The 27,073-nt window shown below is 37.7% G+C and overlaps 1 protein-coding gene across 3 annotated transcripts in view; it reads left to right on the top strand.

Moving 5' to 3' along the window:
* The window catches only part of LOC150103955 (spectrin alpha chain-like), an 850,682-nt gene that overhangs the window by 237,446 nt on the left and 586,163 nt on the right, over positions 1-27,073 (top strand). For all 3 annotated transcript variants that reach the window (XM_090397194.1, XM_090397195.1, XM_090397193.1), the window contains exon 13: positions 8,868-8,978. In XM_090397194.1, coding sequence (XP_090253320.1) covers positions 8,868-8,978 — 111 coding nt within the window. The remainder of the gene's footprint in view (positions 1-8,867; positions 8,979-27,073) is intronic.

The following is a 27,073-nucleotide window of genomic DNA, read 5'->3' as shown; positions in this document are numbered from 1 at the left end:
AAGATGGAAACAATACTGATAATTTGTTGATAGGAAGAAAATTAGTTACTACATTTTATTTCTTAATAATTCTGGCAATGTGTTCTGAGATACCAAAAATGTGTAAGGGATTGGAACTTGATGTACTGTTTCCTTTTTACTTAAATTAGGATTATAGGAATTAAAAAGCTGTTGCAATGGTCCTTTCTGAGAAGCCATTGAGTTTCATATATCATTTGATGTTTAAGATTCCTGCTGTAATAACAGGAACTCTTAAACAAAAACAAACAAAAAAAAGAACATCATATAATTGCATGTTGTGATAAAGTTTTTATAATTTCAGTCTATAGAAAATAAATATCGAGAAGGCGGCAATTCTGGAGGTTGTTGAAGAAGCTTAGAAATGGAGGAAATAGTGCTGTAAAAGGAGTTAGAGATGATAAAGGTGACATGAAAATGGAAGAAAAAGATATCCTTGAAGTATGGAGTAATTACTTCGAAAAATTGCTAAATGAAACAAGCAGTGATAGCATAGTGGTAAAAAACACTCATACAGTCAGGAATACATATCCATACTTGAAGTAGAAAGAGCCATCAAAGGCTTGAAATGTGGAAAGGCAGAAGGAGTAGATGATATTCGACCAGAAATGCTGAAGTATGGTGGTATAAAAGTCTTACAGTGGCTGCACTGCACAGTTCAGAAAGCCTGGACAGAGGGACGAATTCCTGATAATTGGAGTAGAGCTCTCATAGTACCCATATATAAAAAGGGAAATAAAACTGAATGTGAGAATTATAGATGTATTTCCCTACTGAGTGTTCCTAGTAAGATTTATGCCAGATTTATCCTGTTCTGAGAAACTGTTGAGAAGAATTGTGGAAGAAAAGCTTGGTGAAGAACAAGCTGGATTCAGGCCAAACAGAGGCTGTCAGGATCAGATCTTCACTTTATGACCAATTGTTGAGAAATCATGGGAATATAACAAAGATCTGTATTTAAGTTTTGTCAATCTGGAAAAGGCATATGACAAGATGCCAAGCGAGAAGCTATTCAATATGCTACAGTTATATGGTGTTAATGGGGCATTATATCAATTTGAGTTGTAAGTCAGCAGTTAGAATTGAAGGAAGTACAGGAAGATGGTTTAATGTTAAATCTGGTGTGAGACAAGGATGAATAATCTCATTATCTATATGGATCACATTATGAAGGAAGGTGGTATTAAACATGATATCAAAATTGGAGATGTTAATGTCAGCTCTTTGCTTTATGCAGACGATGTTGTACTTCTAAATAAATCTGCTACAAGTCTGCAAGATTCCCTGACTAAATTGAATAACTGTTGTAATAGATGTGGGTATGAAGGTCAGCAATAAAAAGACAAAGACAATGAAAATAGGCAGAATCGTTGAATATGTCATCTGCTTTGTGAAAGGAGAACCTGTGGAACAAGTAAAACATTTAGGCACGATTTTTAGTAAAGATGGTAAATTAAATGTGGAAATAGACAACAGAATCAACAAAGCTGGTATGGTAGGAAGTCAAATGAATAAATTCATATGGAATAAGAGAGAAATTAGTCGGAACACTAAATTAGCTGTATACAAGACAGTGTTCAAACAGTTTTAACTTATGGATCTCAGAGCTGGGTCAGAAGTAAAAACACTTGACCAAAGACTAGAGACCGCAGATATCAGAGTCCTCAGAAAGATTAAGGGAATGAACAGATGGCATCAATGGCAATATCATATTAAAAACGAGGATATTAGGAAAGAACTTGACATTGTCAGCATCCAAGAATGCGTTAGCAGAGCTAATCTCAAGTGGTATGGTTACTTAAACAGAATGGGCGAGGAAAGATTAGCAAAACAAGTGTTCTCTGCCAGGTCGGCAGGAAAATGACCCAGAGGAAGACCAAGATATAGGTGGACTGATATGGTACAATGTGCCTTAGACGATAGAAATATAAGATCTGATAATGATAATATTGGCTTCTTGACAAGTAATAGACTGATTTGGAGGAAAATTGTAGATAGGAAGTTAGTAATGATGTAAATTTTTCATGTAGTACTATCATATCTTATACACCCCTTGAGGGTACATGGCAGGAATTTGATGATGATGATGATGATGATGATTTCAGTCTTCTGTGATGAATAGCGAACCAATTGCTCTTGAATGTAGTATTCAGTGAAAGTTGGCTTTCGATAAATGGAAATAATTAATTCACCTTATGATGAGCGAAGGAGTAGAATATCTAAAAAAATAATTTTATTATTATTATTATTATTATTATTCAGGCCTCCAAGGAGTCAAAAGACTCATCGAGGGAGGTCCTTTCTAAGACATAAAGTCTGTCAAGACTCATCGAGGGGAGGTCCCCCCCCTGAGAAACACAAAGTTTATCATACCACTCCTTAAACCCACTGACCGTTCTCGCTCCCACCACTCCATCAGGCAATGCATTCCACGGCTCAACCACCCTCCACAGAAAGAAACCACTCCTTACCCTCTTGCTCACAGTTTCTTTTCGTAACTTCCAGGGATGGCCTCTTGTCATCACTCCTTCCCGCTGATCAACCAAGCGAAAGAACTCCCCAGTGTCAACCCTGTAACCACCTCTCAACAGTTTAAAAGTCTCAATCATATCACCTCTCCTTCTTCTATCCACCAAACTCTGCAGTCCACATTCTCTCAGCCGATCCTCATAACTATCCTTGTACAGTCCTGAAACCATCTTTGTCATCCGTCTTTGTATCCTTTCCACAGTTAATTTATCCCCTTCAAATCCTGGGGACCAAATCTGAGAACAATAGTTCAAGTGTGGTCTGATCAGAGACTTATACAACGGAATGATAACCCTCTTATCTCTGCAGGTCAGTGTCCTTCTCATAATAGCAGCAATCCTCTGTGTTACCTTCACCACCTTTGCAATATGTCCCCTAAACTTCAGGTTTCTATCAATCATCAACCCCAGATCTCTTGTCTCCCCTACTTCCTCCAGTATAACTCCTCCCATAGAGTATGTAGCATCCCATCGATGTTTCCCAAACCTCAAGACCTTACATTTTGCTGCATTAAACTGACACCCCCATTCATTTGCCCATCTATCTAGCTTATTTAAATCCTCTTGCAGGGCTACCACATCTGCACAATTACTAATAATCCTTCCAAGCTTCGCATCATCCGCAAACAACTGAATATCCCCCTGCAATCCACTGGCTATGTCATTGATATAAAGGTTAAACAATATAGGTCCTAGTACTGAGCCCTGTGGGACCCCACTTGTAACCCTCTGCCTCCTGGAAACTGCTCCACCATACACAACTCTCTGATACCTATCAGACAGCCAATCCTGAATCCAGTTGACCAATCTGACATCCAGACCCATGTGCTGCAACTTAAATATCAGCTTATCATGTGGCACCCTGTCAAATGCCTTCGCCAAGTCTAAGAAAATTGCAGTATATGCCTTTCCCTCATCTAATGCTCTTGTAACTTTATTATAAAAGGCTAGCATATTGCTAAAACAAGAGTGTCCTTTCACAAATCCATGTTGATTCTCACAGATAACATTATCCTCATCTGCCCAATGCTGTACACGGTCCCTCACTACTTTCTCCAAGATCTTAACAACTACTGATGACACACAGACTGGCCTATAATTAGACACTTCCAGTCTGTTACCACCCTTATGCAATGGCACTATCTTACCTTCCTTCCATTCCCTGGGCACCTTTGCCAAAGCCAGACTTTCATTGAAAAGCCACGTTAAAGGTAAAGGTATTGTCAATTCCCTAGCACATTCTCTCAAAACTCGTGGCGAAATACCATCCAGTCCCACAGCTTTACTGACATCCAGAGTACTCAGTATCTGAAACACACTCTCCTCCTGTACCTCCAGACCTCGTACCAGTCCTATCCCTCTAGCATTAAAACTGACTCCTCTAGGATGAAATACTCCAATAAAGTGTTCATTGAACAATTCCACTATGTCCTCTGCATCAGTCACTCTATTCCCATTTTTATCCCACAACATCATTCTTCCACAGTCATTTCTCCTCCTACTGGCCACATAGCTAAAAAATCCAATCAATGCGACCATAGTTGAAATCTCCCATAATAATCACCCTCCTTCCACCCATTTCTTCTATTTGCTTGTGCATACTGTCACCACCATCTTTTCCATCACCTGGTCTATAGCAGCACCCAATTGTATATTTAGTTCTGCTAGCCACAATCTCACACCAAATGGCCTCAAATGTGCTCTTTTCTCTATCCTGCAATTCAACTTCTATTCTCCTTGGCTGGAGCTCATCAGCTATCATCAACAATACTCCTCCCCCCATTTTATTCTCTCTGTCAATTGGACCCACTAACAGGGCTCCAAGATAGTGACAGCATTGGCAGAGCATAATAGATTGGCATCTCTATTTCATGGCTCTGTCGATGGCACTTCTCTTTGTGAATCTTGCACCCGCCCCCGACATCAGTGGATTAGGGATGGTACCATAATACCACCAGGATATGCGCATGTAGAAATTTGTTGTCTTTTTTTTTATTTCTATAGTATAATTCATTTGTGGATGTAGATTGTTTATAATAGATAAAAAAAGTAGGCAATGTTTCTTCATTATGGGGCCAGATAGCAAAAATGTCATCTACATAACAAACCCAAATTGCATAGTATGAGGTCATTGCTTACAATTACGTGGGGCAATGACCTCATACTATGTGATGAAATTCTATCCCACCTAAAGACAATCACAAACATCCAAGCCCACAGCAGGATTTTAACCTGCAGCTTGTTGGATGAAGAAGAGATATTGCACTGCATAATTCAGAAGGTTGAATTCCAGATTATTAGAGTAGGACTCTCAATAGTACCCATCTATTTTTAAAAAATGGAATTCAACCTTCTGAACTGAGTGTGAGAATTACAGAGAAATAGCTCTACTGAGTGTTGTTCCTGGTAAGACTTATGCAAGTATTCTTGAGAAATGGCTAAGGAAAAATGTATTTGTTTTCCCTTAACTTTCTGATACTTAAATACGATAAGTTATCAGATCTTCCATCTTGGGCCGATACTTCAGTGTTTCATGGTACAAATATATCTATCTACCTGCTTCTTTATTAAATCTCTTAGATCACTTGAAACACTTTGGCCATCCTGTTCATATTGCAATGGCGAAACGTTTTCTTCAGTAAAAGAAACTAAATTAGCACTATTTCCAATAATTCTGGAGGTTGATTTTTTTTTTTTTTTTTTTTTTTTTTTTTTTTTTTTTTTTTTGCCACAAACATTTGTAATTGTTGTGCATGTTTCCATCTTTTATATTGAGATAGTTCCTACTAGGTTTGCTTAGTTAATGTTTTAGTTTATGATTGCTGACATTTAATTATTTACCCAGAAGCCATAAAATTTAGTGGCAAAACTAGTAGATTAATTACAGTAGTTATTGATGACCATTGGAAACAGTTATTCCAGTTATCGACAGTGAACACAATTTGAACACAAATTGTGTTCAGTATGTGGAGTAGCTTACGAGACACATATAAATTTGAAATATTTGTATTTGGACTTCTCTAAGTTTTTGGCTCTGCATATTTCTGAAAGCAAATATTTTCAAATATGAACTGTATAAAAAATAAATCAAGAAACCCTCTGAACGGTACATGTCTTTCAGTATGTTTAAAGATGGAAATGCTGCTACAAACCAAGGAGCACAGAGGGTGGGGACCAGGAGATGTTTAGACAGTTGAGCTTGGCAAGTGCAAGAAGAATGATTGTTATGGGAGATTTTAACTGCAGCGGTGTAAATTGGGGAGAGGAAGATGCATGTAGCAATAAGAAAATGGAATTTCTAGAATTCTTGAGGGACAAATGTCTCAGGCAACATGTAATAGAGGGAACAAGAGGTTCAAGAGTTTTGGATTTGGTCATAGCATCAGAAGAGTTGATAATGACTAAGATGACATCTCTCCCACCAGTTGGAGAGAGTGACCATGTGGTTTTGACTTGGAAGATGAGTAGACATGACCATCTTAATTCCACATATGTTCCCATCAAAGAGATGGGAACATATGTGGAATTATAAGGCAGGTGATTATAATAGTCGTAGACATCAAATTGGGGAAGTTTCATGGAGGGAGGAATTGGAAGGCTGTGATATCATTAGCGCTTGGGAAATTGTGAAGGAATATTTGTTAGCAGCAATAGTAAATTGTATTCCACAAGTGAAGAAGAGGACACAATTTGGAGTAAAGTGGATGACAAACAATATTAAACAGGAACTGTATGTGAGAAGAAGAAGCTATGGAAGAGATATCAGGAGACAGGTGAAGAGCAGATGAACAGGTGAAGAGCAGACAGGTGAAGAGTCCTCAAGATATTTTCAGGTGCAAACGTTGTTTGCTCACACTTGGATAAAGGATTAAATTAACTTAAATTAAGGGGATATTAAATCCCACATAGTTTTAAAACCGAATAAGAAACTCAAAGATTAGAATCAGAGAGTTTCTTGCCGAATATAGTAAACTATAAAGTATCGGCGACACTAGCGTTAGCCAATGCAAGTGATCCTAGTACGTAGTACAATATCGTTCGCAGAGTATATAAGTTCTTTTCACTATACACTTTGGTATTAGGTCTAGCTACTCACTGATGAAGCCTCAAAAAAGGCTGAAACCGGTCTGGGTAGTGACCTCCCTCCATAATGTAATAACAGCATACATTTCCTAGGAAATGATATTGTACTACGTACTAGGATCACTTGCATTGGCTAACGCTAGTGTCGCCGATACTTTATAGTTTACTATATTCGGCAAGAAACTCTCTGATTCTAATCTTTGAGTTTCTTATTCGGTTTTAAAACTATGTGGGATTTAATATCCCCTTAATTTAAGTAATGTTTTCATTGCCGAAATGAAGCCTATTAGCTCTTTATACTTAAGTGGATTAAACTAAATTTATTATAGTCTAACTAAGTGCAAAATAAACTTCCAACATCTTTTCTCTAAATCCAGAGTAATTTAATAATAAGGTGGTACACTGTTTGGCAATTCATATAGGTAAATATGACCTTTCTATTGCTTCTGCCTTAGTGTCACCACTTCTGGGTCTGCCTCCCACTGACGAGAGACCTCAATAAAGGTTGAGACTGGTCTGAGTAGTGGCCCTTCCCTCACTGCATAGCATTACACATGTCCGCAAGGAGATGTGCGTTGCATTATGGGAGATACTGAGACAAGGAGTGATGAGAGCTCAGTCCACCTTTGGTACAAGTTGCCAACAGATGCACCACCTTACCTCAGTCCTGAAGATATTTTCAGGAGCAAACTTTGTGTGCTCTCACTTGGATAAAGGATTAAACGAAATTTGTTATAAACAAGAGCAGTAGATGAGGGTAAAGCATGTACTGCCATTTTCTTGTACTTAGCGAAGGCATTTGTGAGGGTGCCACATGATAAACTGATATTTAAGTTGCTGGATTGGCTATCTGATAGGTATCAGAGAGTGGTGTATGCTGGGGGAGTTTCAAGGAGGCAGAGGTTACAACTGAGGTCCCACAGGGCTCAGTACTGGGACCTATATTGTTTAACTTTTATATCAATGATATTGTCAGTGGATTGCAGGGGGATATTCAGTTGTTTGCACATGATGTGAAGCTGGGAAGGGTTATTTGTAATAGTGCAGGTGTGGTAGCCCTGTAAGAGGATTTGAATTAGTACACAGATGGGTAAATGACTGGGGTTATCGGTTTAATGCAGCAAAATGTAAGGTCTTGAGGTCTGTACACATCAATGTTATGTGGCATTCTCTATTGGATGAGCTGTACTGAAGCTCATCCAATAGAGAATGAGCTGTACTGAAGGAAGTAGGGGAGATAAGAGATCTGGGGGTTGATGATTGATAGAAAACTGAAATTCAGGAAGCATATTGTAAAGGTGATGAGGATGACTCAAAGGATTGTTGCAATAATGAGAAGGTCACTGCCCTGAGAGATAAAAGGGTTATCATTCCGTTGTATAAGATCCTGATCAGACCACACTTAGACTATTGTTCTCAGATTTGGTCCCCAGGATTTGAAGGGGATAAATTAACTGTGGAAAGGGTACAAAGGGGGATAACAAAAATGGTTTCAGAACTGTACAATGTTAATTATGAGGATCTGCTGAGGGAATGTGGACTGCAGAGTTTGGTGGATAGAAGAAGGAGAGGCGATATGATTGAACTTTTAAACTGTTGAGAGGTGGTTACAGGGTTGACACTGGGGAGTTATTTTGCTTGGTTGAACAGCAGGAAGGAGTGATGACAAGAGGCCATTTCTGGAAGTTATGGAATGAAACTGTGACAAGAGGGTGAGGAGTGGTTTCTTTGCATGGAGGGTGGTTGAACCATGGAATGCAATGTCTGATAGAGTGGTGAGATCGGGAATGGTCAATGAATTTAAGGAGTGGTATGATAGACGTTGTGTTTTCTAGAAGGGACCTCCCATGATGAGTATTGATAGACTTTGTGTTTTCTAGGAGGGACCTCCTGCGATGAGTCTTTTGACTCCATGGAGGCCTGAATAATAATAATAATAATTAATCAGTTGGCTCTCCTATAATACTTCTAACAGTTTGTGTACTTGCTGTGTGTCATACAAGAAATTCTTTGCAGTCTGATGAAATATTTTGGATGGAAAGCAGTAGAAAGTAGTTTTGTAATTTATGAAGCCCAAGTGTAACAAACGATCAAATTGTTTATCTTTACTTGTTAAGTTTTCAAGCAATAAGTTATTAATTAATTCATTTTTTGAGTAAACTCAGAGGGAAAGTGGAAATATGGATATTTCATTTCCGATCTTTAGTTACTTATGCTGAAATTTAAATTTTTTTTTAGGTTTTCCTAAAAAGTGAAGATTTAGGAGACTCTCTAGATTCAGTGGAAGCATTGATAAAGAAACATGAAGATTTTGAAAAGTCTTTAGCTGCACAGGAAGAAAAAATAAAGGTATTTATTTTTACATTTAGTCCAAGAGTATTATGCCATAAAGATGACTTCCCTTGCATTTTATATATATATTATCGTTAATTACCTTATACTTTTATATTAATCCTGTATGTGAACAGTTAATTTCCTTCTATTGGAATGTTTTTTCACTGTAATATCATATTTGTAATATGACTAAACATTTCATAACATAACATCATCATAATCAGCAGCAGCTGCATCATCATCATTATTATTTTCTGTTATTATTTTACTATTATTTTATATTATTTTCTTTCTATCTGAAATAAGAAGAAAAATACATTCAAACAGTTAGATGAGACAATTATTATTATTATTATTATTCGTGACACCTCCAAGGAGTCCGAGGACTCATTGTGGGAGGACACCTATTGTACAACTCTCCCTCTACGTCACTACACCAAACCTCTACTACCAATCAACATCAGCACCACCTACTGCCTACCACCACCACAGGTAGTATTTTTTTTTCTGTAAATTACGTGTGTTCTGAAGGTCCTATTTGTCTGTTTCTGGAAGTTATGGAATGAAACTGTGACAAGAGGGTGAGGAGTGGTTTCTTTGCATGGAGGGTGGTTGAACCATGGAATGCAATGTCTGATAGAGTGGTGAGATCGAGAATGGTCAATGAATTTAAGGAGTGGTATGATAGACTGTGTTTTCTAGAAGGGACCTCCCATGATGAGTATTGATAGACTTTGTGTTTTCTAGGAGGGACCTCCTGCGATGAGTCTTTTGACTCCATGGAGGCCTGAATAATAATAATAATAATAATAATAATTAATCAGTTGGCTCTCCTATAATACTTCTAACAGTTTGTGTACTTGTTGTGTGTCATACAAGAAATTCTTTGCAGTCTGATGAAATATTTTGAATGGAAAGCAATAGAAAGTAGTTTTGTAATTTATGAAGCCCAAGTCTAACAAATGATCAAATTGTTTATCTTTACTTGTTAAGTTTTCAAGCAATAAGTTATTAATTAATTCATTTTTTGAGTAAACTCAGAGGGAAAGTGGAAATATGGATATTTCATTTCCGATCTTTAGTTACTTATGCTGAAATTTAAATTTTTTTTTATGAGATCAGCTAACTCACCTTCGATTAAAAAAGTCCATATAAAGATTCCTCCCATCATGAGGAGTTCATTGCCTTTCTCTTTTTGGCTAATTTCTATATAGAATATTTAGAAAACTACTAATAATATAATTTAATAGAAAGAATTCAGCACCAAGAGAAATAAATGAAGAACAGGTTTCATATTCTGATATTTAAATTATACATGTTTTTGGTTGTAAAATATTACAAAATGTAAGATTTATTGTTAAACTGACCATAGATTTTTAATTCATATGTATGTTCATACAATATTGCCTACCGGTTTCGCTAGTAACTGACTAGCTTTTTCAAGGCTTGCACAGTACAAAAAAATGATAAATGCAAAAAAGGTTTAAGAATACAAAAAAACGTTAGTACCTGTTAGGTAGCTAAGGTAACACGTTCGCGTGACATTTCTGCTCATTATCATGAACACGTGTTACATGCAAACGTGTAATATGATTATTCGCAAACTGTAGTTCTGTTGAACTGAGGGAATTAATTAGATTTTTCCAAGTATCGTTCAGTAAGGCCCCTTGATTTCTGTTTAGGTTGCTGCCTGTATGTAGCACTACTGCTGCTTCTTTAAATAATCGATGTCTGTAATCTTCATCTACGTAGGGCATAGAGCTGTTATTCCAGTCTATAGTGTGGTTCAAAGTTGAAAAGTGATGTGCTAACCCGGAGGTGATATTTTACTATCGCAAAATGGTTATCCTCGAAACATCATCCACAAATTTCTATATAAAGATAACCAACAAGAAAGAATCTCCCAGCAAATTTCAACAGCAGTCATACCCTTTATGGGTTCAATTTCCACCAAAATTGCGAGATTGTTAAAGGCCCATAGCATTAGGGTTGTATTTAAACCAACTACTAGCATCAGACAGGTTCTAAGATCTCCTAAAGACAGTGTTCCATTTTATAAATATCCAGGTGTGTATAATATTCCATGCATTTGCGGTCTTTCCTACATTGGACAAATTTCGAGAATCCTGGAAATAAGACAGAAAGAACATGTTGGCGATGTAAATCACAACAGAATGACCATCTCCGGGTTGGCACATCACTTTTCAACTTCGAACCACACTATAGACTGGAATAACAGCTCTATGCCCTACGTAGACGAAGATTACAGACATCGATTATTTAAAGAAGCAGCAGTAGTGCTACGTACAGGCAGCAACCTAAACAGAAATCAAGGGGCCATACTGAACGATACTTGGAAAAATCTAATTAATTCCCTCAGTTTAACAGAACTACAGTATGCGAATAATCATATTACGCGTTTGCATGTAGTGAGTGTTCACGATACTGAGTAGAAATGTCACGCGAATGTGTTACCTTATCTACCTAACAGGTACTAACGTTTTTTTGTATTCTTAAACCTTTTTTGCATTTATCATTTTTTTGTACTGTGCAAGCCTTGAAAAAGCTAGTCAGTTACTAGCGAAACTGGTAGGCAATATTGTACGAACATACGTACGAATTAAAAATCTATGGTCAGTTTAACAATAAGTCTTATATTTTGTAATATTCTGATATTTTTATGTCAAGAAATTATATTCTTGGTTCAATCCAAGTGTAAGCAAACAACAGTTTAAACCAGTGCTTCCCAAACTGTGGGCCGTGATCCCCTTGGGGCTGTAGGTTTTGTTGAGGGGGACCGTGAAATTATGAAAACAAACTGAAAATGTTTTAAGACTAAATAGATTTTTTTTATCTTAAAAGAAACGTATTTAATTTTTATTATTTATTATTTCTTTTCTGTTATGTTTTATATTTTATTGGAAAAAAAATCACACATTGGTGCAGGTTCACAGATTTTGCTTCCTGCATATTTTGGTGCTTAATGAATATTAGTAAATATATGCTTATTCATATAAGTTTCATTTCAAAGCATAAATCTAAGAATTGCGTTTCAAATATTTCACCTAATATTGACTTTTTGTGTAGCAGTATTGAAACACATTCATCACATTAAATTATTAAACTTCTTTTATGTTTTTAATTCTTTGTTTATTACTGATCGTTTTACGTTTCATGTGCTTGTACTGCAAATGTACAATTACAGTATATTTATCATCATCATCATCATCATCAAATTCCTGCCATGTACCCTCAAGGGGTGTACAGGATATGACAGTACTACATGAAAAAATTACATCATTACTAACTTCCTATCTACAATTTTCCTCCAAATCAGTCTGTTACTTGTCAAGACTCCAACATTATCAGATCTTATATTTCTATCGTCTAAGGCACTTTGTACCGTATCAATCCATCTATATCTTGGTCTTCCTCTGGGTCGTTTTCCTGCCAACCTGGCAGAGAACACTTGTTTTGCTAATCTTTCCTCTCCCATTCTATTTAAGTGACCATACCATCTGAGATTAGCTCTGCTAACGCATTCCTGGATGCTGACAATGTCAAGTTCTTTCCTAATATCCTCATTTTTAATATGATATTGCCATTGATGCCATCTGTTCACGCCTCTAATCTTTCTCAGGACTCTCATATCTGCGGTCTCTAGTCTTTGGTCAAGTGTTTTACTTCTGACCCAGCTCTCAGATCCATAAGTTAAAATTGGTTTGAACACAGTCTTGTATACAGCTAATTTAGTGTTCCGACTAATTTCTTTCTCATTCCATATGAATTTATTCAATTGACTTCCCACGATACCAGCTTTGCTGATTCTGTTGTCTATTTCAATATTTAGTTTACCATCTTCAGTAAAAATTGTGCCTAAGTAGCTGAAATGTTTTACTTGTTCCACAGGTTCTCCATTCACAACACAGTTGACATTTTCAATGATTCTGCCTATTTTCATTGTCTTTGTCTTTTTATTGCTGACCTTCATACCATATCTATTACAACAGCTATTCAATTTAGTCAGAGAATCTTGCAGACTTGTAGCGGATTTATTTAGAAGTATAACATCATCCGCATAAAGCAAAGAGCTGACATTAACATCTCCAATTTTGATATCAGGTTTAATACCACATTCCTTCATAATGTGATCCATATAGATAATGAATAACAGAGGGGATAATGTACATCCTTGTCTCACACCAGATTTAACATTAAACCATCTTCCTGTACTTCCTTCAATTCTAACTGCTGACTCACAACTCAAATAAAGACTAAGTATTGCTTGATATAATGCCCCATTGACACCATATAACTGCAGCGTATTGAATAGCTTCTCTCTTGGCACCTTGTCATATGCCTTTTCCAAATCGACAAAACTTAAATACAGATCTTTGTTATATTACCATGCTTTCTCGACTATTTGTCGTAAAGTGAAGATCTAATCCTGACAGCCTCTATTTGGCCTGAATCCAGCTTGTTCTTCACCAAGCTTTTCTTCCACAATTCTTCTCAACCGTTTCTCAAGTATACTTGCATAGATCTTGCCAGGAACACTCAGTAGGGAAATACCTCTGTAATTCTCACATTCAGTTTTATTTCCCTTTTTATATATGGGTACTATGAGAGCTCTACTCCAATCATCGGGAATTCGTCCCTCTGTCCAGGCTTTTTGAACTATGCAGTGCAGCCACTGTAAGACTCTTATACCACCATACTTCAGCATTTCTGGTCGAATATCATCTACTCCTGCTGCCTTTCCACATTTCAAGCCTTTGACGGCTTTTTCTACTTCAAGTATGGATATGTATTCCTGACTGCATGCCTGGTCAGTGTTTTTTATCACTGTGCTGTCATCACTGCTTGTTTCATTTAGCAGTTTTTCAAAGTAATTACTCCATACTTCAAGGATATCTTTTTCTCCTGTTTTCATGTCACCTTTATCATCTCTAATTCCTTTTACAGCACTCTTTTCTCCATTCCTAAGCTTCTTCAACAACCTCCAGAATATTTTGCCACCTTCTTGATATTTATTTTCTATATTCTTGCCAAAGTCCTCCCATGACTTTTGTTTTGCTAGTTTTACACACTGTTTAGCTTTCTTACATTTGTCTCTGTATTCTGTAAGAGTAAAAGCTGACTTATTTGCCAGGAACTTTTGATATGCTTTCTTCTTTTCCTTCACTGCCTCTTTAACTTCCTGTGTCCACCAGGGAGTTCTGATTTTTTTATCTTTGCACACAACCTCACCACATGCCTCTCTGGCAGAATCAATCAATGTTTCCTTCAGAGTTTGCCACTGAATCTCCAAGGTTTGATTCCTGTTCTCAAACTCTTTCATTTTCTTTTCAATAATATTTCTGTATTTTAGTCTACAGTTTACATCTGAGAGCTGCTCAACTTTTATTCGCTTTAAAACTTTCTTACATGTTATTCTTTTCAATATGAAATTCAATTTTATCCTGCTCAAGACTAAATAGTGATCACTTCCAATTTCAAATCCTCTGTACACTCTGGTGTCCTGCACCAGGGAGAAAACATCACTATCAACAATACATAGTCAATGAGACTTTTCTTATTCCTAGCCTCTTCTCTCCATGTGAATTTGTGCACATTTTTATGTTGGAACATGGTGTTTGTAATAACCAGTCCATGTCCTGAGCAGAAATCCAACAGATATTTGCCATTATTATTAGCTTTGCTCTTTTCTCCAAATTTTCCCAAAATATTTTTGTATGTCTCACAATCATTTCCTACTCTACTATTTAGATCCCCAACAAGGACCAACTTTTCCTTTTTCATTGTGTCAGTTGCTTTTTCTAAAGCCTCAAAAAATTCCTCCACTTCTACCTTAGTAGAACCTTCTGTGGGACCATAGACACAAATAAGTCTCATTGTCCAGTTCCCCATTCTCATATTTGCCCACATTACTCTACTTGAGACTGACTGCCATTCAAGAAGATTAGCCTCGTATTTTGTGTTGAATACTATGGCTACTCCTTCTTTTCCTTGATTGTTATTGCCTGAATATAACATTTTGTATTTATTGCTCAGAAAGATCTCACCAGTTTTGGTCTTTTTTGTTTCAGTCACCCCTATTATGTCGATCTGGTACTTATCTAATTCCTCAGCTAGCTCCATTTCTTTGCCATTCAGGCTTCTTACGTTGATAGTACCGATCTTTAACTCTGGTGATGTTGAGTTGGGGTTTGTTTTCAGATTTGTTCCAGTAGCTGACTTTTCGCTGTTCGCCCTGGTTCCCTGGCAAAAACAACGGGGGCCTTGTTTAACCGGGCGACGCCCCAGCCGGCATGAAATTTTGTCATGTTGTACCATCATTTTTTATTTTGGTTTAACCAATAAGAATACAATTTGGTCGGCTAAATCCCAAATTGCCAGCCCATCCTCGTTCGTTCAGTATCAAAGTAGATACCCAACAGGGTGCACCACGAGAAGGTGAGGATTGGACATTAGGTCAGAAGCCCTGGTCGGTTCTCCGCATTCCTTTAAAGGCTATGTGGAGGTCTCCTCTCAGTTATACAGCTTTGACCCTTAAGCACCCCACAGTATATTTATCTATATAAAAATATGAGATAACGTGGCATGTCGAATGTGTATGTAAGACGCTAAAAATGTAATATTTGCATTTGATTTTTGCAATATTCGCTGTGTATGTTTTGTATTGAATATATATGCAATAAATATTATATATAATAATATATGTCTATATTACGATTTTTTTTCGAGGGGGGCGTGAAATATTTTAATTTTTCCAAAGGGGGGGGGGGCTGACATCCAGAAGTTTGGGAAGCACTGGTTTAAACCACCTCTCAACAGTTTAAAAGTCTCAATCATATCACCTCTCCTTCTTCTATCCACCAAACTCTGCAGTCCACATTCCTTCAGCCGATCAATGTTTTCTTACACTTGGATAAGTGTAAGCATGGATGTAATAAATTTAGTTTAATCCTTTATCCAAGTGTGTACAAACAAAGTTTGCACCTGAAAGTATCTTCAGGACTGGGGTAAAGTGGTACAACACCGGGCGACTCCTTGCAAAGGTGCAGCAAGCTACCAACATTAAACTAAATTTATTATAGTCTGACCAAGTGAAAAATAAACTGTCAACATCTTTCTCTAAATCCATAGTAATTTAATAAAAAGGTGGCACACTGTTTGGTAGCTCCTATAGGAGGAGATGACCTTGCTAATGCTTCTTCCTTGGTATCTCCACTTGGGCCTGGCTCCCACTGAAGAGACCTCAATAAAGGTCGAAACTAGTTTGGGTAGTGGCCCTTCCCTTACATAACATTATACATATCCGCAAGGAGATGTGTTTTGCATTATGGGAGATACTGAGATAGGATTGATGGTAGCTTGCTCCACTTTTGCAATGCAAGGAGTCGCTCGGTGTTGTACCACTTTACCCCAGTCCTGAAGATACTTTCAGGTGCAAACTTTATTTGCACACACTTGGATAAAGGATTAAACTAAATTTATTATAGTCTGACCAAGTGAAAAATAAACTGTCAACATGGATGTAATGTGAATTATATGCATAGCATTACACACATTTGAAAGGATGTGAGGTCATTAGCCTCTATATACAATAACCCAGTCCTGAAAATATTTTGGACATAAACTTTGTTTGCTTATACTTGGATAAAGGATTAAGTCAGGAATGTAATTTCTTGGCATGTTTAATTTATAGTAGTATAACAAAGTGAAAAAAAAAATTGAAGAATTCAAATTACAGGGGAAATGAGACTATCCAATCGAGAGTCTTAGTTAATGGAATGCTTTCCTACTGTAGCATTAGTGAAATAATATCAAAGCTAATCATTGTCCATTTGCTAAAATATCCAAACATTTTAGCACATGGCTATTTGAAATACTTTTAAGTGAACAGAATTTTTTACAAAGGAAGAAATACCCGTAAGGGTAGACACTGATTTTCCCTAGTGTTTAACAAATTTGTATGTAGGACTGTTTTTATATTATCAACAATTAGGTGTAAGGATGTATCTGTTTTGTGAATTTTTGGTGCTCCATATTCTGGATGGCTTTACATGAAAAGGCTTCTTAGTAGACCAAGAAGTGACTTTATTTATTTATTTTTTTTTTGGTTGAAAGTTTTTTTCACTTGGTTGTCTATATATATATATAAAGCAAAGTACATTTTCAATGTTCGCTTATAACTTGAGAACAAATTGACCGATTTTGATTATGTATTCACCAAGATATAGACGATGTCCAAAAGATGGTTTATGTGCATTTTCATCGATGTATGCCTGCAGATGATTTACAATATGCAAAAAAATCTTAGTTTGTCAAGCCGTGACGCACTATTGAAGCAAATGAAGTGGCTGAGGCACAATGGTAGGCTGTCTATGGAGGGGAGAGGCTCGCCCTACGCAGGCGAGAAATCATGGCCTAACACGTGAACTGGCATGAGTCAGAAGCATCATGTTTATGGAATACACACAATGAATAGATTGCCTTACTGTACTGCAGTTCAATAATATCTGACCACTATTTTGTGAAGTTCTTTCATTATTACTATTATTATTACTTTAATGTCAGTGTTTATTAGTAGTTTTTATTATTAAAGTTTTAGTAGTTTTTATAATTATTAATATATATTTTATTTTTATTCCAATATGTCACAATGAAGAGCAAGTTCTATAAGTCGCTTGTCTCCTGTGGCAAGGCATATGAGACTAAATAGACAGAGTAAAATTATTGAGATTTCTTGGAATAATAAGGAATGGTCTGCTTTCTCTTACAATTGTAATATAAGATATTCCACTGATTCAACAATTGTGATGGTACTAGGATTGTATAGTATGTCAGCACTGTAAAGCACTAAATACAGACATAAATCTCCCGGAATGTGCTGTTTGAATGAAAAGGTGAAACTCCTCCTGAACCATTATTATCATTCATTACAATGCAACATCCACAGTCTCATCAATTTATTTAAATTATTTGAACTTACAATTCTGCATTTCAATTGACATCATTTGGTGGAAATCAAATATTTAAAAGGGGATTCATGCCTGCTTTCAAGGTGAAAGGTCAAGTGTACCATTTGGCTGGAGGTTTGTTGCCAGCCGAACTAAACGATCATAGATTTTTACAAATTTATTTCATTTCAGATCTACATGAACAAGCAGATCACAAGGTTAGAACTCAGAAATTGTATTTGATTTACTATAGAGAATGCTAACAATCTGCAAGAACTAAGACTGGGCATACATCCAAACCAAGTACTGACAGGATATCACACAGATTGAATGTGCCCACAGCTAACTAATGAAGTAGCGATTATCATTACTGGGCAAGAATTTAACTGCAGAGACATAATCTTACATGGTTGCAATGATAGGCTGAAATGGATATGTGATATGCATAGACCCTATGATGCACTCCAATATCCAATTTTGTTTTGCAGAGGAGAGGATGGATATTGCATTGATTTATCACAAATGAATCCAGGAAGTGATGAACCTACAAGTAGAAAAACCGTTTCAGCAATGAATTTTTATTCATATTGCATGATGGTATGGATGGAAAAATTTAAATCCACTACATAGATATATGGCCAACTCATCAATCAATACTGGGTTGACATGTATGCTAAAATTGAATCCCAGCATCTCACATACATATGTTTAAATCAAAGTACACTTTGGGTTGAAAATCATATACATCTTTGCAATGCATTGCATGCTCATGAAAATGCTTTAAACATTGACCAAATTGAAATATTGCCTTCTTCTTTCGTGGGAAGCTCCTATTATTTCCACAAAAAGGCCCAGGATGTAATGATCTATGTTAGAGCGCATGGTGGCACTGAACTTTTCATTACTTCTATGTGCAACAGTAATTGGCCAGAGATTCTGGAAAATTTGCTACCTGGTAATAAGACTTATGACAGACATAACATCATCACATGAGTTTTTCACAGCAGGCTGAAGAAATTGATGAATCCCATCACAAAGCAGAAGATTTTTGGAGTGTGGAGGTGGTGTATGTATTCAGTAGAATAACAAAGTAGGGAATTGCCACAAGCTCAAATATTGATTTGTCTCGAAGATAAAATTAGGAGTAATGAAATTGTCCATTTTATGTACCCATATACCTTCTCCTCAATGTGACAATGAACTGTTTAATATCATAACAAAATATATGGTGCATGGTTCATCCTCCTTCCTAATCCCTACAATTGTTATTCCAACCCTAGTGACCTTGTAGACATTGCTCACAAAGTGCTCTTGGTGAGATTTTTACTGGGTAGTTCACCATTCCTTCCCCCCCCCCCCCTGTTTTATCCAGGCTCAGGACCGCATCTAGCTGGGATCTATTCATGACTGTAATCCATGTGTGTGTTCATGGAGCCAGTTTGCCTGTTTGTGGGAGGGAAAACCCTACATAAACTGGGGAGAAAAACTCTGCTATCCACTCCCAAGACTGACTAACTTGGCTATGTCTGAGAAAGATCCTTAAGCTCCTCATGTCAGTGATAGGAATTGAACCCGGGGCACTCCTTTCCCAGGCATATGGCTGCGAAGCACATAGCCGCTCAGCTAACCATGTAGACATGGTCCATGCAGACCTGTTAATCCAAACTCACTGTGCATGACGTCAGGAAAGTGCATGAAGAGATATCTAACATTATTTGCTAATGAAACTCAAATAGGTGAGGATGGATATCCATGATATCTTTGATGTGCTCCTTCAGATGGCGGTCGAATTGCTACCATACATAATAGCCAAGGAACTTTTGAAATTGATAATCCCATATAATGCCTTATAATCTGGTTTTGTCACGAATCTTTAATGCACACATAAATGTCGAAATTTTCAGTCCTGTAAAATCCATCAAATATGTATGCAAGTATATCAACAAAGGCTCAGACCAAGCTACATTCTGTTTGCAAAAGGAACATAGTGAAGTAGATCTATACCAAACCAAACAATATATCAGTACCTCTGAAACCGTTTGGCAGATTTTAGCTCTTGATATTCATGAGCACTGTCCAACTACAGTTCATCTCACGTTTCATCTTGGAAAAGGTCAAAGAGTGTATTTTACAGAAAGTAACACACTCAGTATAATGGAGTTACCAAGGGACACAACATTAAATCCTTTTTTAAGCTATACATTGAAGATAATTTTGCCCAAACACGAGGGGATGGTTATCCTGGTGTGATTTTCTAGGTCATGTTTATAGTGTACATCACGATAATGCTAAATAACCATTTATTTCTGAATGCTCTTGATGTATGTGGAAGGACCAAAATCATTCAGCAACCTAAGAACAGTAAAGAGTATAATACATCCGACATATTGAAATGCATGTAAAGCTTTGAATTTGACAGAACATGGTTCTCACTGGTCTGCTTATCTTGGTGATGCAATAATTTCAAACTCACTGTCGTCTTTGCACCTTTTATTCACTGTAATGTTACATCACTGCAACATGACTGACCCTCTATCACTATGGTCAACTTACACAAATAATTTTTTGCAAGATATCTTAGACCAAGAACATTCGACTCATTCTCAGACTCAGTTTAATGAAGTAATATATAATGAGGCATTACTGACACTTGAATCAATTGTAAGTCAATAAGTGAGAAAAGTGGTAAAGATTTTGGTCTTCCAATACCAAACAATCCCTTGTCTGAAGATACAGATTTAATCAGGAAAACTTCATACAATTACAATGAACTTCAGGATTTATTAAGTCAACACAAACATTCACTAACTTCATAACCAAGCTAAAGTTTTTCACAGTGTTTTAACAAGCTGGCAAGATTGTGCCATTTCATAAAGGAAGTGATCAAACTCAAGCATCAGACTATAGGCTTATCTGTGTGTCAGGTGTTGTGGTTAAGTTGTTGGAGAAGCTTGTGAGAACTAGAATCCAGAGTTGGGTTGACAACAATGGTATAATCTTTGATGGACATCATGGATTTGCTAAAGGGAGGTCATGTTTTAGTAATCTACTTACTTATTACAATAAAGTGACTGCTTCCTTGGACAGAGTAGAAGGATACACAGTAATATACTTGGATTTCGCAAAGGCATTTGATAGAGTTCCTCATGATAAGTTGAAAGTTAAACTAGAGCAGATGGGATTGGATATTAGATTAGTGCATTGGATTGGAGACTGGCTATCTGATAGGTATCAACAAGTTGTGTATGGGGGTGGGGGGCGATATCCAGGAAAAGGAAAGTCACTAGTGGAGTGCCTCAGGGGTCTGTTTTAGGGCCATTACTATTTAACTCGTATATTAATGATATTGGCAAAGATTTGGAAGGAGATATTCAGTTGCTTGCAGATGATGCAAAGTTGGGACAAACCATAAAAAGTAGTGAAGATGTTGTGGCCTTACAAGAAGACTTGAATAAATTGAGTGATTAGGAATGGGGATGTGAGTTCAATGTTGCAAAATGTAAGGTTTTAAAATTTGGAAAACAAAGATGGGATGCAGAATTTATGCTTAGTGAGAATATATTGTTGGAGGTAGAGGAAATAAGAGATCTGGGGGTGATAGTGGATAAGGATCTAAAATTTAGGGGACACATTGCCAAAATTGTGAAGACAACACAAAGACTTCTGGGAATGATGCGGAGGACACTGACGTGTAGAAGTAGGGAGATTCTTGTTCCGTTGTATAGGGCTTTGATTACGCCACACATGGACTAGCCCAGATTTGGTCACCGGGTTTTCAGAAGGATGAAGCGATGTTGGAAAGGTTCCAAAGGCGACTGACTAAGGTAGTTTCTGACCTCTGGAATATCGAGTATGAAGAAAGATTGAGAAGATGTAATTTGCAGAGTCTAGTGGACAGGAGGAAGAGGGAGGAGATATGGTAGAGACCTACAAGTTGGTAAGGGGTTGTTATAGGATCGATGGTGGAGAAGTTCTACAGAGAATAGTGGGAGATCAGGAGAGAACAAGAGGTCATCCCTGGAAACTCTATAAAGAGGGTGTGAGTAGGAGAGTGAGAGGCAGGTTTTTTTCGTGCAGAGTTGTGAATGATTGGAATGCCTTGCCTAAGAGTGGTGTCTGCAAGGAGTTTGAGTGTGTTTAAGACACGGTATGATGAGATGCGTGTGTGTGTGTGTGTGTGTGTGTGTGTGTGTGTGTGTGAGAGAGAGAGAGGGAGAGAGAGAGAGAGAGAGAGAGAGAGAGAGAGAGAGAGAGAGAGAGAGAGAGAGAGATAAAAGACCTCCCAGATGAGTCTTTGACTCCATGAGGTCTTGGGGTAATAATAATAATAATAATAATAATAATAATAATAAATAAATCAGGAAACTGTTTTTCTTGGATGTTCTACGTGGTACTCATAAAACATCTCACCCTTTGTGCTTCTCACATAAACAGCATATATGAAGCATAGCTGTTGTTCATTTGATCTTTATGCTTTCTGTATTTAAAATTATATTAATTGATAAATTAAAGTATTCAAAGTTATCCTACAATTAATTGCATTGGTCCAATTAAGACGAGTGCTGATGTACTATGCATTCTTAAAACTTTCATACATCAATAAAGCAATTATACATTCGAATTCAAGTGAGTTTTGTAATGCAGTTTGCATAAGCCACACAACAGCACAAACAACCTAAATGGTCATGCGATGCTACTGATATAAGGTAATATAATTGAAGGGGGTGAGATTGACTCTACAATTATTTGACTTGCATGATGGATCTCACTTTACTTGAGTGTGCCTTGCCTGTGAAGTGTTGCTATAGGAATTGGCAAAATGCTGGAGCAGCACTTCACAAGTATAGACACCTAAAGACATTGCAAAAAAAGGTCCAGTGACACCAGATGCAGTACAAAACATGGTTTGTTTATTTGAGGAGACATAAGTTTGACAGTCCATCCAGGGAGAAGGGGTAAAGCTGAAATTCTGCAAATTGCTGAAGATGTTGCAACTGCAGTTCTTGGGCAGTCAAATGAGAATGCTGTGAGTGCACATACCATAGCAATACAGTTAGATTTGCCATACGCAAAGAGTATCGAGAACTTTGTGTAAAGTGTAGCAATGCTATCCCTTTTTTAAACTCAGCCATAAACAATAGTTTAAATGGGAGTTGCCAGCATCTGAGAAATGTTTACATCGACATTTTCTGCATGCATGGAAGTGGATGAGTATTGACTTTGGAACATCCTACGAAGTGATGAAGTGCATTTTCATGTTTGTGCAACATAAAGCACTCAGAACTGCTGCCTCTGGACTACAAAGAATCTCCATTTATTTCAACAAAGGCTTCTGTTGAAATGGAATGATGCAGAGGACACTTGAAGTGTAGAAGTATGGAAATTCTTGTTCCATTGTATAATGCTTTGATTAGGCCATGGACTATTGTGCCCAGATTTGGGCATCTGGTTTTCAGAAGGATGACAAGATGTTGGAAAGGATCCAAAGGTAGTTTCTGACCTCTGGAATGTCGAGTATGAGGAAAGATCGAGATGATGTAATTTGCAGAGTCTGGTGGATAGGAGAAAGAGAGGAGATATCATAGACACCTACAAGTTGGTAAGTGGTTATTATAGGATCAATGCTGGAGAAGTTCTACAAAAAATAGTGGGAGATAGGGGGAGAACCAGAGGTCATCCCTGGAAACTGTATAAAGAGGGTGTGAGTAGGGGAGTGAGAGGCAGGTTTTTTTGTGCAGAGTTGTAAACGATTGGAATGCCTTGCCTGAGAGTGTGGTGTCTACAAGGAGTTTAAGACACGGTACGATGAGTGTGTTTAAGACACGGTATGATGAGCTTGTGTGTGATAAAAGGACCTCCCAGATGAGTCTTTGACTCCATGAGGTCTTGGGGTAATAATAATAATAATAATAACAAGTTCTCTTACATTCACTAAAGATCACAGTATGGATAGGATTTACAGCTAAATTCATTATTTTTCTTCATCGAACTGGACCTGTGACCTGCACAGTCACAGATTATCAGTAAATGTTGATGCAAGATGGAACACCTATCTGCTTAGGGACATGAACTTCAACAATTATTGCATCAACATTTCACAGAGGATAGACTAGTCAGTTACTCATTTTCAATGAAATGACCACCTTGTTCACTAGACTTTAATCCCCTGTGACTTTTGACTTTGGGATTACCTCAGAAAGCATAATGTATCAGGACAAAGTACTTTACCTGGCAGATTTGAAAGACAAAATTACACATCATGTGTGAATCCTTTGTACAGATCATTTGTATTCTGCTATAAATTGTGCTGTATGGTGGTATCAGCTGTTGGTCCAGAATAAAGTCCAACACATTAAATATCACTTCCATTGATCACAATTATCTCTTGCAGCATGTTGGCTCTGCGTGATGTTTTTTTGTATCCCTTCATTTTATGAAATTAGAAATAAACATAATTGAATAACTTTGTTTATCATTGACTCTGAATCATTTCACATTTAGATACTATTCAGTTCACATTCATTTTCTCCCTCTCACAGCACCTTATTCTCCCTATCAGTCATTTCTGAACTAATTTTGTGTGTGTGTGTGTTTTGCGTTTTCCTTCCAATAGTAACCCTACTAGGAGGTAATTTATTCCTATATGCTCCATATTAACACTATATAATTCACACAATATCAGTAATTATGTTAGATTACAAGGGCTAGTTTAATTAATTGGCAAATTTAATTAATTCTATGTAATACGTTTCGACACGTCTCTGTTTTGACACTGGCCACTTGTCTCTGGAGGTGATAATGTGTTGTATTAGGGACATCCAGATGGAGTCCAATAGCTGACAGTCATAAAGCATGTGGTCAACAGTCTGTTGAAGAAGGTAAAAGAATCATAGAGCATGCTGTGACCTTCGACCTGGCTATAGCTAATACGTTGTTTAAGAAGAGAGTTGGACACCTGATAACTTATAAGAGTGGGGATAGGATGAGTCAGATTGACTATATTATGTGTAGAAGGAAACATCTGAAGGAGGTGAAAAACTGTAAAGTGATTAACGGAAAAAGTGTAGCGGCACAGCATAGGTTGGTTGTGGTAGACTGTGATATAAAAGGGGAAAAGAAGAATAGACGGAAGTGGCGGAAAGATAGGAAAATAAAGTGGTGGAAATTGGAAGAGGAAGGTCAAAGGAATGAGTTTAAAGAAAAGTTATTGGAAGGAATGAAGTTACCAGACGATGTGGAAGAATGGTGGGACGTAAATAGACAGAATATTAGAAAAATTGGAGAAGAGGTGCTCGGTATAACATCAGGAAAGGGGCCGCCCGAGGACAAGGAGGCATGGTGGTGGAATGAGGAAGTATAGGTGGAGATCAATGAAAAGAAAGAGGCAAAGAAAAAATGGAACATGACTGGAACCAGAGCCGACAAGGAGGCACATACATTAGCAAAAAAAAGTTCAAAGAGAGCTGTGGCAAGGGCGAAGACGAGGGCAGTTGAAGAGGTTTATGAAGTACTGGAGAGAAACGGTGGTGAAGCTAAGTTGTTGAGAATAGCGAAAGCTAGAGATAAGGCCTCGAAAGACATAACATCAGTTAAGCAGATAAAGGACGCCGCAGGAGTAGTACTACAAGAGGAGTACAAAATCAGAGGAAGATGGGAAGAATATTTTCGTAATCTACTAAATGAGGAGAATCCAAGAGAGAGGTGTGGGGATGGAGAGGCAAACGAAGGATCGGTGCAGGACATAAGCGGAGAGGAAGTGTATTGGGCACTGAGAAAAATGAAGAATGGAAAGGCTGTGGGGGCAGACCAGATACCTGGAGAAGTGTGAAGAAGCTTGGGCAGCAAGGGCATAGACATGTTATGGGATCTGATGAGGAAAATAACCCAACAGGAAAAGATACCAGAGGAATGCAGGAAAAGCATTCTCGTCCCAATCTACAAGGGAAAAGGAGATGTTCAAGATTGTGGCAACTATTGAGGGATCAAAAGGGATCACACACATTGAAGATATGGGAAAGAGTAATTGAAGGAATGATACAGCAGGAAATAAAAATTGGTGAGGAGCAGTTTGGATTTATGCCAGGAAGAGTAACAATGGATGCAATATTTGCGTTAAGGTGATTAATGGAGAAATATAGGGAGATGCAGGCAGAACTATATATGGTGTTTATAGACCTGGAAAAGGCGTACGACAGAGTGGCCAGACAGGAGGTATGGAGGTGTATGAGGAAGAAAGGGGTGTCGGAAAAGTACGTGAGGTTGGTGAAGGAGATATATGAGGGAGCAAAAACTCAGGTCAGGTCTAGTGTCGGAATGACAGAGGGGTTCCCCATTGTCGTAGGGCTCCATCAGGGATCAACTCTAAGCCCCTACCTCTTTGATCTGGTTATGAATGTACTAGCGGAGGATGTTAAGGAGGTGCCAGGGAGCATGATGTTTGCCGATGATATTGTTCTCTGCGAATCATCCTGAGAGAAACTTGAAAAGACCCTGGAAGAGTGGAGAAAGGTATTGGAGGAGAGAGGTATGAAAATTAACCAGGTAAAGACCGAATATATGTCAACGGGGAGTGACGAGAATATGATCATATTACTCCAGGGTGAAAGGTTAACTTCAGGGAAGAAATTCAAGTACCTTGGGTTGGTCGTTGAGAGGAATGGTGACTGGATGAGGAAATACAGCACCGAATAACATGCGGCTGGATGAACTGGAGGAAGATGAGTGGGGTCCTGTGCAACAAAAGAGTGAGTTGTAAGATGAAAGGAAAGCTGTATAAGATGGTGGTGAGGCCGGCGATGCTCCATGGTGTGGAGACATGGCCTGTAACAAAGGCCCAGGAGAGGAAGATGGAGGTGGCAGAGATGTGGATGTTGAGATGGAAGAGTGGTGTGACAAAGAAGGACAGTCAAGGTGGAACTGATCAGTAAGAAGGTACAAGAAAGCAGGCTATGGTGGTTTGGTCATGTAGAGAGAAGGAGTGAAGAGTATATTGGTAAACGAGTGGAGCATATGGAGGTGGAGGGAAGGAGGAAAAGAGGCAGGCCCAAACTCAGCTGGAGGGTAAGGTGGCAGAGAATCTTAGGGAGAAAGGATGGAGTCAGGAAGATGCCATGGACCGGAGAATCTGGAAGAAGAAGATTAAAT

The sequence above is a fragment of the Typopeltis vanoorti genome, chromosome 8, assembly GCF_054136105.1.
Source record: "Typopeltis vanoorti isolate ZY-2024b chromosome 8, IOZ_Tvanoo_1.0, whole genome shotgun sequence".
NCBI classification, from domain to species: domain Eukaryota; kingdom Metazoa; phylum Arthropoda; class Arachnida; order Uropygi; family Thelyphonidae; genus Typopeltis; species Typopeltis vanoorti.
This window is presented reverse-complemented; position numbering and strand designations above follow the sequence as displayed.